The sequence below is a fragment of the Astatotilapia calliptera genome, chromosome 1 (genome assembly GCF_964374335.1).
Source record: "Astatotilapia calliptera chromosome 1, fAstCal68.1, whole genome shotgun sequence".
NCBI lineage: Eukaryota > Metazoa > Chordata > Actinopteri > Cichliformes > Cichlidae > Astatotilapia > Astatotilapia calliptera.
Genome location: NC_137422.1, coordinates 29,397,892 through 29,413,079, shown reverse-complemented (window position 1 = coordinate 29,413,079; position 15,188 = coordinate 29,397,892). Strand labels below are relative to the sequence as shown.

General features: G+C 39.9%; 2 protein-coding genes and 1 non-coding gene across 5 annotated transcripts in view; 1 reads left to right on the top strand and 2 right to left on the bottom strand.

Moving 5' to 3' along the window:
- The window catches only part of LOC113024921 (FERM domain-containing protein 5-like), a 79,457-nt gene extending 71,599 nt beyond the window's left edge, over window positions 1-7,858 (bottom strand). For all 3 annotated transcript variants that reach the window (XR_013909900.1, XR_013909899.1, XM_080303337.1), the window contains exon 1: window positions 7,081-7,858. Coding sequence is in view for 1 of the 3 variants with exons in the window: in XM_080303337.1 (XP_080159463.1) it covers window positions 7,081-7,182 (102 nt within the window). In the remaining 2 variants the exon portion in view is untranslated. The remainder of the gene's footprint in view (window positions 1-7,080) is intronic.
- A 649-nt stretch (window positions 7,859-8,507) lies between these two features.
- trnah-gug (transfer RNA histidin (anticodon GUG)) lies at window positions 8,508-8,579 on the bottom strand. The gene has a single exon. It is a non-coding gene; the product is annotated as a tRNA-His (tRNA).
- Window positions 8,580-8,861: 282 nt separating this feature from the next.
- Window positions 8,862-13,160, top strand: cry5 (cryptochrome circadian regulator 5). The gene is made up of 11 exons (XM_026172216.2): window positions 8,862-9,015; window positions 9,475-9,691; window positions 9,795-9,989; window positions 10,092-10,210; window positions 10,350-10,504; window positions 10,599-10,739; window positions 10,942-11,109; window positions 11,272-11,412; window positions 11,588-11,739; window positions 11,832-12,043; window positions 12,147-13,160. Exons 2-11 carry the CDS (start codon window positions 9,477-9,479, stop codon window positions 12,206-12,208), a joined length of 1,560 nt encoding a protein of 519 aa, XP_026028001.1. The 5' UTR covers window positions 8,862-9,015; window positions 9,475-9,476; the 3' UTR covers window positions 12,209-13,160.
- The last annotated feature ends 2,028 nt before the right edge of the window (window positions 13,161-15,188 follow it).

Genomic DNA, 15,188 nt, shown 5'->3' with positions numbered 1-15,188 from the left:
GCCACAAGTGAGTGTACTTCTAGCGCTCGAGCCTAGATAAATGAGAAAGGTTGTGTTAGGAATGACATCCGGCGTAAAATCACTACCAAATCAAACATGCAGATCATCAAGAATGTGATTTTCAGAAGGAGTGAGGGTCCAGAATGCAGGACGCAAAGGTGGGATTCAAAAAAATTAATGATGAGTCATTTATTAGGTTGAAAAATAATACAAATCTAAAACAGAGTCCAAGTAACAAAAATACAAAGAACAAGAACAAACAGGGAAAGAGGAAGGCAGGGAAACAATGCTACACAATAACACAAATATGTAGACTTACATTTGTAACTAGAAAGATGAGGTAATCAGAAAGAGCAAATATTGCTGGAGAAAACAAGGCGAACAGAAATCAAGATAACAAGAAAAGGGAGAAATAAAACTAAATACAGAGCACAAGAGGACACAAAGGACTACCAAAATAAAATAGGAAGCTACCAAAATATGAGCGCAAACACAGCGACTGAGACAACCACAGGACATGAGGAACACAGAGGGAGCAGGAATCAAGGAAAACAAGGAATCAAATATGAATAATCAATTAACAATAAACAGAATTTCCTTAGTGAGCAAGAACAGACAACTCTAATAACAATAATAATGATGAAGAGTCTATAATCAATAAAATAAATAATAAACGATAAAGAATCTATACAAAACATAAGAAAACAAGACTTGAAAGTCTTGTAATAAGAAGAACTAAATTACAGTTTTTCTCAAATGTTAAAACACAAAAGCCAATCCTGTAACCCAAATGACCAGTAGTCTAAACACATTTACTAAATGTAGCCACCATATTCCAGTACCATAAACACATGTCACATGAAGACACAATTCACAAAACACAACCCTCTGTACTCATAAATCTAAACACATTTTTCCTTGCTAAAACACATGTTGCAAAACAACTCTGCTCATATCCTCAAATGAAAGCCCATGTGATGCAAAATGCTTGCCACAGTCACCAATCTTTGAACACAGGGAACACACCTGGCGTCATTCACTACACACAATGACTCAAAATTGAAGACACTTGTTGCTAATGCTGTACCCACATGTAAAAGCAAGTTCAGAGTGCACAGTATGCTGAAGGTTCCAAACAAACACAATGGATGAAGGCAGAGTCAGGGGAAGAGGAATTTGATGCAGAGGAGGGAGAAGAGCTGACCCTGGAAGAAGAGGAGCAGGCCAATGAGGAAGAGGAGTTCAAATGAGAGGAGGAAGAGGAGCGACCAACGAGGAAGAGGAGAAGGCCAACATGGGAGAGGAGAAGGTCCAGGAGGGAGAGCAAGACAACCTCGCACCATCATTATGGACGAGATGCGAGCAACAGCTCAGCGACATGATGCCGCACAGCGATTGTGGTGTGTGTGTGGTGTGAATAACGTAAATACACTTCACACCCTGTTCATGTTTTCAAGATTACTGTTGTGTGCAATAGATTCTGTTTTTGCATTGAGTTGTGTTACAGTAGTGTACGTACATGCAGGATTTTCTATAGATTTATACTACTCATATGAAACTCACAAATCTAAATGCCTAATCCTCTGCAGAGATCTACGACGATCCGTTACTGTATAGTTTCTAAAATATGCATTGGCAGTTATGGAACAAAGAACCTTCTCACAAATTGAGCATTGTGTTTTCAATTGTTTTGCTGTAGTGTGTAATGCTGTGTATAGTGTTTACAGTTTTGACAGCTTCGAGCTGCTCTCTTGGTGTGGGAGTTTGAGTTTTGCAGTGGGAAGGTGTGGTTGTGTTTATGTAGCTTTAGAGAAGGGTGTTGTGTTTGGACATTGGGGGACCTGGTGGTAACGTTTGTGACATGAGTTTTAGCATTTGAGAAAAACTGTAAAGGAAAAACTCTAAACAACAAACAAACTCAAATATAACACATGCTTAAACACAAATGAAAACTAAACCTTAAAAGAACTCAAAAACCTGCGTCCAAGACCCAAGGACCATAACACTGAGAAGTGGACAGATGAGATTAGGCAGGGGCCCCGTGGACTATGATGCTTGCAACATTGTGATCTGCAGTAAGACGCAGGTACCAGAGAGGACAAAGGTTCACAAGATGGTAGTGAGAGTATAGCTGTGAGATAATGGCACTAATAAAACATGGAAGGCACAGCTGGTGGTGGAACAGTTGAAGACGTTAAGGGTTTCATTGAGAGTGACCAGGATGGACAAGATTAAAAATGAGAAAGTTAGTGGGATAATTCAGGTTGAGCAGTTTGGAGCAAAAATTAGAAAGGCAAGGCTGAGATGGTTTGGACATGTGCAGATGAGAGATAGGGGACAAAGGATGTTGAATATGGAGCTTCCAGGCATGAGGAAAAAAGGAAGACCTCAGAGAAGATTAATGGATGCGGAGGACATCCAGAGGATTGGTGAGATAGAGGAGGATGCCAGGGATAGGATGAGATGAAGGCAGATGGTTCATTGTGGATACCCCTAAAGGAAACAGCAATAGAACTTGGTAAAGTGTATAAAATCATAAATCCAGTCGATTTATATTTGGCCAAAGATCACTAAGAATAAAAGGACTGGTTCCAGTAATACTAAAGCTTTCTCAGGTTATACAAGCTATACCTCTCCATATATACTGCCATTCAAAAGTTTGGACACACCTTGTTATTTAATGGTTTTTCTTTATTTTCATGACTATTTACATTGTAGATACTGTGACAGCCAGTGGTGTGGTCTCCCTTATCCTTGTCACATTCTTTGAGCCAGGTTGTGACAATACATACTGAGGGCATCAAAACTATTGATGAACTCATGTGGAATATGTAGTAAACAAAGTATGAAATAACTCAAAACATGTTTTATATTTTAGACTCTTCAAAGTAGCCACTCTCTGCTTTGTTGGCAGCACTGCAAACCTTTGGCCATCTCGCAATGAGCTTCATGATGTAGTCACCTGAAATGGTTTTGTCTTCACAGGTGTGCCTTTCCAGTTTTGAGACCACCAGTTGTGCCGTGCAGAAGTCAGGTTGGTACACAGCTGACAGCCCTATTAGTTAGAATTCATATTATGGCAAGAACCAATCAGCTAGGTAAAGAGAAACAACAGTCTATCATTACTTTAAGAACTTGCAAAAACTTGTGTCCCCAAGTGCAGTCGCAAAGCCATCAAGTGTTAGAGATTAGAGCCCAGATAAATGCCACATAGAGTTCCAGTAGCAGACACGTCTCTAGATCAACTGTTCAGAGGAGACTGCATGAATCAGGCCTTTATGGTCAAATAGCTGATTAAAAAAAAACTACTACTACTACTAAGGAAAAGCAATAAGCAGAAGAGATTTGGTTGAGCCCTGAAACACAAGGAATGATGTGATGGTGTGGGGATGCTTTGCTGGTGACATTGTTGGGGATTTCTCCAAAACTGAAGGCACACTGAACCAGCATGGCTATCACAGCATCCTGCAGTGATATGCCATCCCATTGGGTTTGCATTTAGTTTTAGGACATTGACCTCCAGGCTGTGTAAAGGCTCTTTGACCAAGAAGGAACATGATGGAGCGCTGTGCCAGATGGCCTGGTCTCCGCAGTCACATGGCCTAAACCCAATGGAGATAGTTTGGGATGAGATGGAGCGCAGAGCGAAGGCAAAAGGGCCAACAAGTGCTCAGGATCTCTGGGAACACCTTCAAGGTTGTTGGAAAACCATTTCAGGTGACAACCTCATGAAGCTCATCGAAAAAATGCCAAGACTGTGCAGTAATCAGAGAAAAGGGTGGCTATTTTGAAGAATCTAAAATATAAAACATGTTTAGAGTTATTTCACATTTTTTTCTTTACTACATAATTCTATGTGTTCATTCATAGTTTTGATGCCTTCAGTGAGAATCTACAAGGTAAACAGAAAAACCATTAAAGGAGGTGTGCCCAAACTTTTGACTGGTAGTGTAGTTATAGTCACTCTGAGCACAGTGTTTCTAAACAGCTGAATTCAGCTGAACCAATGTCTTTCTATCTTGGCTAAATCTAAAGTAAATCTTAAGCAGCCTGTGGAAAAGTGAATTTGACCTTTTAGCCTTTAAAGTAAGTCTCAACTGTAATGAAAAGGGGAACACTAGATTTATTACACAATGTAACTGAACATAAAATCCAATTAACTGCACAGCTCTATATGTCCATTAGGTTACTCCTTCTGCACGGCCATTTCTACCTTTAAATGCTGAAATTTTGCTTTTTCAAAACTATCTCAAAGTTTTCCTGATGGGGTTCATAAGCAACAGGTGGTCCCAGTCCTGATCCTGTGGTTACTGAACTTGATATTCTTTAAAATTTGGGGTTTTCAGCACCACCTTCCACCTTTTCATTACAGCAACCATTTACCTTCCTAATTTTTCCCTGCATAAACTGCTCAGTCATGAGCTGAGGCTTAAACATCTGTGGATGTGCGACGTCTGTGAATATTGTGAAGGACAGTCTTGTCAGAACAGGACAGATGAGTGAACATGGTTCTCCGTTCTTCAGTCTGATTATACTGTAGGCAGGCCTGGCCAACTGACAGGCAAAGTTAGAAGTCCATGTTAAAACAACAGGACACCTTCTCCTACTCCACTTTAGCTTGTCTTCACATTGAGAAATTCTCCCAATTATGGAGGTTGTATCTCCCATTGTTCCCAAAAGATGTTATTTCACTCTAACAGCAGCTGTTAAAGGTGTAGGCTAATTGAGCTAAATGGAGAATGTGACCACTGGGCCCCACGAGGACCCTTTATTCTGGGCCACCTCTGTAAGGTGGGCCAGGAAAGGACAGCTACCATCCACTCTCAATTTCCCTGAGCCCACAATTATGTCATCCTGCACTAAGGACACTGTAATGTCCTTTACTCCGATGCAAAATGAAGTGAACACCAGTGTCTATTTAGCTTTAGAGATGCTTTGTGTAAGACATAAAATAGAGTTTCCTAAATACTGCATTCACCCATTCGGATGTCAGCAAATAAATGGCATTGTTGTTGTGAATAATAGACGATTGATTAAGCCGATGATCCTATTTATGTCTCCATTTAGACCAGTTGTGCTTCATCAAGGGCCCCATAGTGTGAAATAATGGCGTATGTCATTATTTCCCATGCTGGAAATAATGACATACGCCAAAAGAGCGCTAATCCTTCTCAATACAAGCTCCACTAGAAATTAGGCATTCTGTCCCTGCTGTGTGGTTTCAGTTGCTTAAAGGATGGGATCAGCATATCTTGACAGCCAAACACTTTGAATCACACTCAGGGGAAGGAGCTGCTTAGAAGTCAAAGGGGAAAAAGTACAGGCTGAAACTAAAAAAAAAGCACAAGGACACCATGTCGTCCCAACAAATGGTACATGGTGTTTTGCTTGTTAAACAGTAATGTTAAAACTCACTCAGGTAAATTGGCAAGCTGGTCAAAAGTCAATTCATCTACAAAGCACATCATTTTCTCTCAACAGTAATGTGTATTGAGCTATGAGGACAGCCTCAAAGTCATCTAAACGAGTACTCACCAACATGCTACACTAAAAAAACTGAATAATTTGAATGAAAAACATTCATGTTTCTCCCAACTTGTTGATAATGCTGATTTTTTTTACAGATAGGAAAAGACCTGACACTGACAAAATCCCTATTTTATCTGTCCCCTGAGCACCGCCACTTTAAGTTGTTACATGCTGAAAGCCTTGCTTTGCCTTTGCTGTCAGATCGTAGAAATGAGCAGGTGTTGATGGCCTTTCTCTGCTGTCATCTCTAATTCAGCACCGCTGGAATCTCTTCCAGTAAGAGGCATCAAACGCACCTCCAGCAAATCAAAGACCAGGTTAGACGACGCACAAATCATACTTTATAATGTATGCAGTAACACAAAAGACACAAACACACTTGATTTACAGAGGAGGTAGTGCACATTAATCACGTACTCTTATTCCTGCATTCACTCATTATAAACAAACTGCACTTATTGACTGCAATCATGTTTTGCCTTTATTCGTGCCAATTTATTTTATTTAAAGTAACTCAGACTAAAGGAAAATGTGATTTTTATTTTACTTACAATGTCAGTTAATGACGCAAAAGTACACAATAGAAAGAAACTGGCTTCTGTTTTTTTACCTTTTCTATAAGATAAGATTTTCTGAGAAATAATTTTTGGAGCCATGTATTTGTCATTTATGTTCACATTTTTAAAAACTCAAACAATTTTTAGATCGTTAAGGTTTGTGCTGCAGAACTCTTTGAAAATGTAAATATGATACTCGTTATAGATTTGGAAAAGAATATTTCTGTGTTAAAGCTGACTCAGATATAAAAGACTTTCTAAATGGCTCAAAACAACAACCACAAATGCAAAAATGTATGTACATCCCTCTCATCACAAGTGCAGTTTACCAGCCAAACATGAGGTCAGTCTGAAGGTCAACCACCTTTGGGACTATGACACCTGAGTTGGTTACACTAACTATAAACATAATTAGTATATAAACATCTAACATTCTGTCATTCTATGATAAAACCAGACTGGCTGATGTAGCTAAAGAATCTAGAAATCCTGACTGTCTCTTCCACTGAAATCGTTCAAGATCAGATTATCCAGATTAGTTTTATAATGCATTCTAATCAATGCATGCAAAAAGCTGTCAAGAAACACAGCTCATGCTGATATTTTATTTTGTATTTATTTAACATTAGTGTATTCCTTCTGTTGGCATATAGAGTCATCTGGCCATCCTTGATATTTGCTACGCAATGCACGAACCACATGCGCTCATCATGGCATGTCCACACAGGTATCTCTCTGACGAAAGCCTAACATCCGCAGCTACACAATGACAGGCTGCACCATAAAACATACAATCAGGTGTAATGTGAAGATGATTGGACCTGCCGTAGATGACACCTCTATTAATCTGAATGTTTCCTGCAAGCATCACATTGAATGTGACGGGCGAGCGGTGAAAACGTCACTTTACCTGATCGCCACCCTGTTACGTGTCAAAAGCACGTCCTCCGCAACAAGGTGATTTGAGAAACAGGAAATGTTGGTCTCCACTGACCTGGATCGTGCAGGTGTACTCCGAGTCGTCCAGCAGCCTCACGGTGCAATTGCATTCCCTGTCCAGACTCCTGATGCTGCTGCTCATTAGTCGGCTCAGCATCTTCTCGATCGTCTGCGAACGGGACCACAGAGAGGTGCACACAGCACATACATACAAGTTTATGTTCTGAGGCGTTAACGGCGTCCCTGGTCTTTGCTCCAACACCTGGTCAGCGGCAGCGCGTGTGCAGACAGGCGGCGGTGGTGCATCGTTTTATTTGTGTGTGAGCGCGGACTGAGCGGGGTGCTGCGTTTCTCCAGTCAATGAGAAGTGGGAACACTGCTGTAACTGCTGCTGCTGCTCCTCTCTGGTCCGGTTAAACTGTCACCCCCTCACCACACCTTCTCCCCCCGTCTCCGCCGTTGCCATGCCGCTCTCAATGGTGCTGGGCGGGCTGGTTGATGAATGGCGAATCTGTCAGCCAACAGAGCGGGAACTGATGCTGCCTTCGCAGAGTTAAAAACAGAAGTCGAAATTCCGATAGGCTGCCGCAAGTCGTGACTAAATCCACATGGAATAATAACACAGCTTCACAAGTAAAACAACAGGCAGGTGCTTTGTCCTGTTTTAGAAGTTGCTCAGTTAATTCAAGGTGATAAACGAATAACTAACGCAATAAAAGAAGAAATGCGTCAGCTGAACATTCCCGAAACATACTTACGCTCAACGTCACACCTCACGTGCCAAATTTTCCAGTTAATTTATTATTGTGTGTGTTAAAATGGATATTTCCGACAGAACGTGAAGGCAACAGCATATTTTAGCATTCAATCCGCTTCACCTCCACAGGTTGGTTTCCAGTCTTTAATTATGTAGTCAGAGAGACGCATTGTTTATAGATGACGAAGCTGTTAAACTCAAATGCACTTTGTTTATCAGAAAGTAGAATATTTATGTATCTGTGTTTCTGCCAGGCTATTTTTAAATGACAAGTTATTTTTTGTTTATTATTTCCCTGCTTTTATGCCCGAGTGCGACCCAACATAATTCATTGGCATGCCTTGCTCACGAGCAGCGGAGGACAGGCGGTATTTATTATCCTACAACTGATCAGCTTATTGTACAGAGAAAGATCTCGGCTGGATGAGTTTGGACCAAACAGAAAACTGAAAACTCAAATTTCTTCAACCACGTCTCTCTCTGGGGGTGCTTAATGGTAATTACAATGGAGCAATGGGGGAAACAGGGCCCTAGTCCTTTGTATTGTGGCTGGATACGGTTTCCAAAATACTCCCAGTGGTAGGAAACGAGTGAACTACCACGTATTTTAGACCTGTTTCATGTCGTACACATTTACGGCCGGAATTTTAAAAAATAATCACGAAGCCACATATTTTTCTTACATAGTCGAAAAGAAACTCATCTGCCGTGACATTGTTTCACAATGCCGTGACCCGGATTCGAACCGGGGTTGCTGCGGCCACAACGCAGAGTACTAACCACTATACGATCACGGCGAGCTACGATGAGCTGACGGGTTTAGAGAGGCAAAAACGAGGTCTCTTTAGTAAACCCTCCCCGGAACTTTGTCAAAGTGGTGCTATTGTTAGTGATTGAGGTAAGCTTCAGATATATGATTTAAATAAGCAATATACACACATACATTGCACAACTTTTAATAATTATCGGCAGCAAATGGAGTTAGTGTGACATTATAAGAGCATAACTTCGGTTATTGTCTGCCCGACATTACCACCTGGTGGATAAACCGACAAACTGCTACAGCCGCACCACGTGTGGTTTTGCTAAGCCTCCTCGCTCTGGTTGGCTGCCCTTGCTGCAGACGTAACACGTCTTCCTGTTTTGTAACACTCTGAATGTGATTGTTACCAAACACTGAATTTTTCTACAGCAGTTGATCTGAATCGCGCAAAGTTGAAAAGCCCTAAGAAGGTAAAGTTTTTCTTTTTTTGGCTTGAAATGTTTGAATGTTATTATATCCTGTAGTTATCATACCGTTGATTTATTGCATTGCATGTTAGTTGCAGTTTAGAGGTTTCTGCAGGTTCTGCCGCTGAAGTGTAAATTTAAGCGGATGCTCAGAACTTCCAAGGAATCATCATATTGTTTTGTGAAACGTAATGTTGTTTTGTTTGGTTTAAGATTTGTGCTGTATTTACCGTAGTTTTAAAGATCTTAACTCTTAGTCGTTTACATTTCTGAGGTTTCGTGTCTGTGTAAGGATGTGCTCTCCATTAACTGAAATTCATGAGGTGGAGAGGAGGAATGGATGTTAACCTACAGCATCAGTTCTTTTAAAAATTTAGTTTATGTGACGCGTTGACACAAGCTCACTGAAGATCATTAACTTGATGTTTTGGTGCCTTATGTTTGTGATTCACGTGTCCGCAGGTATGGCTCACACGTGTATTCACTGGTTCCGCAAGGGACTCAGGTTGCATGACAACCCAGCTTTGATGGCTGCTCTCAAGGACTGTAAGCAGCTGTACCCTGTGTTCATACTGGACCCTTACCTCCACAACAACGCGTGTGTGGGTATCAACCGCTGGAGGTTCCTCATTGGAGCGCTGAAGGACCTTGACGGAAGCCTCAGGAAGCTCAACTCTAGGTAGAGACACAGTCGACACTCAGCAACATTAAACACTTTTTAAAAAGTCAGACAGCTGCCATCAACCTATATTGTCATGTTATGGTATGTTTAATCTACTTAGGCTGTTTGTTGTGAGAGGGAAGCCAGAAGATGTGCTCCCCAAGTTATTCACCAAGTGGAAAGTAACCAGGCTGACCTATGAGTATGACACAGAGCCCTACAGCCTGCAGCGCGACAGCAAAGTGACGTCACTGGCCAAAGAACGTGGAGTTGAAGTCATCTACAAAGTCTCACACACTCTTTATAATATTGAAAGGTAAAAATCTTGCTGAGCATTTTCAGACAGGGGATTTTTTTTCTGTGCTACTTGTGTTGTCATTTCTTGACTGTGTGTTTGTTTGTTTTTTTGTCTTAATAGAATAATTGAGGAAAATAATGGAAAACCCCCACTTACCTATACCAAGTTGCAAGCAATAGCGAAGACGATTGGTCCCCCTAAGAGACCAATCCCTGCTCCAACCATGGACGATATGAAAGGTATCACAATACCAGAAAAACAGACTAGTGTTACTGAATTGTCAGACAAAGTTATTTGCAATGATGTATGGACATTTATCTAAAAAGCAAATGTCAACATTTAGAAGTGATTAGATTAAATCTATCCCCACTGTCAAAGATGTAAAGACACCATCCTCAGAAAACCACGAGAAGGAATATGGGATTCCTACACTGGAGGAGCTCGGCCTGGACACTGCTCCTCTTGGAGAGGATCTGTTTCCAGGAGGAGAACAGGAGGCTCTCAGGAGACTAGATGAACATATGAAAAGAACGGTAAATTAGATTCACATCTACATCCTGTTATTTGCAGGATTGTAACAACAGACATGCCTACATTCTCTGAAACATTTCTGTGTATGCCTTTCAGAAATGGGTCTGCACCTTTGAGAAGCCACAGACTTCTCCAAACTCTTTGAGCCCCAGTACAACTGTTCTCAGTCCCTATGTCACCTTTGGATGCTTATCAGTCAGAACCTTCTGGTGGAGACTCACAGAGGTGTATAGAGGGGTGAGTGATGCACTTTACATACAGATATTGTAGTTAATAATGGTAAGGAAAATTATGCTGTAGTATTGTTTAATACATTTCAACAGGAAAGAAACTGAATTAATCATTGCCACTTCAAATACTTTCCTTGTGTGATTCCTGTGGTGAGACACTGTACGTGCAATGTGCTTGTATTTGTCTTTGACTTGTGTGATTTTTGCAGAATAAACACTCAGATCCTCCAGTTTCTCTGCATGGCCAGTTACTCTGGAGAGAGTTCTTCTACACAGCCAGTTTGGGCATTCCTAGCTTTAACAAGATGGAGGGTAACAGCGTGTGTACTCAGGTGGACTGGGACACAAACCCTGATTATCTAGCTGCTTGGAGAGAGGTATTGAGATTGAGTCCTTGAATGAAGTGTCTCTAGAGAAAATTGATGGTGCGAGAAGAGGAGTTTTCATGTTGATGTACTTATGCAATTGTTGTTAAATGTGGAGTAATCTAATTTTCTGTGTCATAGATGATTCATTGTTATTTCACACTCTCCTTAAAGGCTCGGACTGGTTACCCCTTCATTGATGCTATCATGACTCAGCTCAGGCAAGAGGGCTGGATCCACCACCTGGCCAGACATGCTGTTGCTTGTTTCCTTACTAGGGGAGACCTCTGGATCAGCTGGGAAGAAGGGCAGAAGGTCAGCTCGCAAAGGCTGCAGCTGCTAATATCACAAATATTACAATACTACTGCTACTAATAGTAATTATTATTAGCTATACACAACACTTGTGTTTTTTTTTTCTATCATGAGTCCAGCAGTACATATGCTAAATCAGTATGGTACCTGTAACATTTTCTCACTGCTCATGAAGGTGTTTGAGCAGCTTTTATTAGATGGCGACTGGGCTTTGAATGCTGGAAATTGGCAGTGGCTATCAGCGAGCACCTTCTTCCACCAGTATTTTAGGGTTTACTCTCCAGTGGCCTTCGGGAAGAAGACAGACAAAAATGGAGACTACATCAGGTAAGATCTATCAGCCAAACGTATTACCTAAACAATTCACATTCATTACATGTATCGTTTATAATGATTTAGCATTTCTCCTATGTTTACAGGAAGTACCTCCCTCTTCTGAAGAAGTTCCCAGCAGAATATATCTATGAACCTTGGAAAGCTCCACGCAGTATCCAGCAGGCAGCAGGATGTATTGTGGGTAAAGACTACCCACATCCCATTGTACAGCACGAAGTGATCAGCAAGAAAAATATTCAGAGGATGAAACTTGCTTATGCCAAGAGATCCCCAGAGTCACCTAGCAAAAGCAAAGGTACTGCAAGAAACATACAGGAGCATTATGTCCTTTTATATTAGTCATGCTTCAACTAAATTCTGTTTCTTCTTTTGTTTTTATTTCTTTGTTTTGCTCCAAGGTGTAAAGCGGAAGGCTCCATCCATCATTGAAATTATCAAGAAGAAAGCAAAAGTAAAGTAATTAGAAATCATGTTCACGTTTTGGTATCTTCCCAGTACTTTAGTTTTATCTCAGTCCACAGTTTTCTATATTGTGTTTTTATTGGGATTTTCATTGGTTATTTTTTTATATCATTATTATTGTTACTTTTTATGTTGTATTTATGTCAGTGTTTAAAAGTCCCTCTTGGATTTAAAAAAGGTCAGGTGAGAGACTGCACAGAGATTAGGTCATGTTTTCTAAAGGTTAATAACCTTGTGTCAAATTGTTATTATGTTACATAGGGAAAAAAATAAGCAGGTCTGAATGTCTCCATGTTAGAAGGGTGTAAAAATAGACTTAAGTTAAAAAACAAAATTAATGCAGACAGTAAATATGGTAGATATGCATTAACTTTAATGGTTCGGTCAGTTCGCCCACCATACAATTCAAGGAGCACATCAGAAAATAGTACATTAATTATAGACAATGAAAGAATGGTTCTAAAAAAATAGAAAATCAAGAAAAGTGGAAAATTTAAAGTTTTAAATCTTGGATAAGATAATCCAACATCTCAGTTTGATTGACATCAGACATCAATTGTATTGTGTCAGTTTGTTGACATTTGCAAACAAACTGACACAATTTACACATGATTTGTTTATGAGTCAGATTGTATCACTGTCAAATAAGATTCTTGTTATATTAATAGTAAGCATACACTTCTGTCTTCTATCTGCTGCCATTAAAATAAAAAAATCTTACACTTAGAACTTGGACGTGACTACACAGAGGATTGTGTCCAATCGTACAGCTGTCTCATATACTCAAAACTAAGACAACTGTTTAGGTGAAATGATCTTTTCAGCTCATTTTATCAGCTTGCAAAGTTTTATGTCATTTCCATATCATTCAAAATTGTTGCTCTTTAATAAAATGTCAAAATGGAAAATTAATATTGTGTCTTAACTAATAAAATGTGTGGGTCCTAAAACTGCTAGGTCTATGTACTGTTATTCCCACTAGATGGCGCTGCAATACCTGAAGAAAAACTCAACTCAACTACATGTATACAGAGAATATTCCCCCAAGTATATTCTTAAAAGTTATTTAAAGATTTAATCTGTTATGTGTTTTGGAACATTTGTAATGGAGTTAATTTAACTGTCATAAAAATGAGAAATAAATAAATAAATTTTTAGAGTATCTGTGGTCAGCACAGAACATCTGACCTTTTATATGTTAACTCTTTGCAGAAAAGAAACAGAAAGTAGAAGTGATCTGTTAATATTTTTGGTGAATAATATTGAATCTCAATTAATCTCAATGAATATTAAAAATAAAAACAATCAAATTTAATTTGATTTAATTTGATTCTAGCTACAATGTCATTTGTCTGCTTTCTATAAGGAATTCATTTTTCCAGCTTCCTCATTCCTAAAACTTTGCTTTCCTTGTTTTTTTCTAAATGTAGCAATGAGCATCAGTTTTTTTTCTTATCAGGATTATGCTTGAGATGCAGTATTACATAAGGCCTGTTAATCAATTACTAATTGTGTCAGTGCACAATTGGTGAAAGTCAGTATGAACAGGGCTGTGCGACATAAAGGCAAAGATGTAAGTGAGTGTGTTTGGGGCACACAGCTGTTCTTGGAGCTCAAGTCTTCTCCTGTTTCTGCTTCCTTGGAGTTGACACTGGTGTGAATAACCAGAGGATGATGTCACAGGCTCAGTAGCAGGCCAGGCGGCCATACAAAGCCAAGCTCAGTTTCCACAGAGACCTGTCAAACATCAAAACAATCTGTTCTCTGACTGTGCATTAATGTACAAGGGTGTTTTGGGGTACACTTGGCATTGGGTCACTCTTCCGGTAAACTTTCATAGCAGAGCTCAGCAAGCCTGGGTGAACCGAAATCACCTATTCAACAATGTACCTGCATGCATTCCAACATTTTCTGATATTATGAAAATGTTTAGCCTTAATCCCAAAAAGAATAATTAATTTTCAATCAAAATTCCAAGAATAGCTGGCTCCTCCTGTTTGTCCGTGGGTGTACCCCTCTCCTCATGGGTCCACGTCGTCACCTCACCACTCAAACCATCTTGGATCTGGGAACTGTAACATCCCAGCTGAATTAGAACAGTGTGTTCCCATGCAGCTGGTGTTTCATGTAGCTGAAATAGTAGTGATTTATCTCAGGAGGCTGCTCCACAGGCAGCAACATGAAAGAGTTAATCCCCACTTTATGCAACAAATTTTTATGGCCATAATAATAGGACAGGGGCTCTCCAAGGTTCAAAAACGGTTCTTCTTTAGGTTACATTACAAAATAATATGAGTTCAATCTAACACTTGATTAGCAAAGCTCTCAATACAAGCTACTGCACGGTGGGTCAAGTGGGTCAGTGTAAGTTTACATCACCATTTTATGAGGATTACCACAACACCAGTGAACATGCCCGTCTGTTTATAGGCTTCAAAGCAGACAAATAACAGACATACATTTCTGTTGATCAATACAAAGGTACCAATATGGTTTTACATGACAAACTGCAGACCATCTATTCATAAACAAATGTTATAACTCTTAAATTGCAAAAAAAGTACATAAACAGTCATAACTATTTGTTAAAGACCAAAGGGTAACGTTCTTTGGTGGCCAAGTAAGACTAAGCTGAGGAAGAATAGTGAAGCTAATTTTTATTTTTTTAAAGAAAAATCTAATTATCTCTTTTGTTGTACCAATGACATTATAATTGGAGAAACATTGAAGGACAAGAGGAAGCTGCGAGTAAAAGGTTCATGAACACGTGCTGAAAGGTCACTATTTATTAGAAGTCCATAGAGGTGGTAAATAAATGCCACAGTGAAACTGAAGAGCTGATGGGTGTCCAATCTGCTTCAGTTTTTTTGCTCTATGTTTGTCACCATCGGGGACACACACGCACACACCCCTCTGTACACATCCTGAATGACAATGGTCCTGTTGTCGTGGGATGTCCATTACCACACAGGTTCTAA

Excerpts from the sequence above, each read along its gene's own strand:
- cry5 (XM_026172216.2), top strand. The coding sequence starts at position 9,477 with ATGGCTCACACGTGTATTCACTGGTTCCGCAAGGGACTCAGGTTGCAT. Across the intron at positions 9,990-10,091 it reads ACTCTTTATAATATTGAAAG|AATAATTGAGGAAAATAATG; the intron begins GTAAAAATCTTG and ends TTGTCTTAATAG. Across the intron at positions 10,740-10,941 it reads TCACAGAGGTGTATAGAGGG|AATAAACACTCAGATCCTCC; the intron begins GTGAGTGATGCA and ends TGATTTTTGCAG.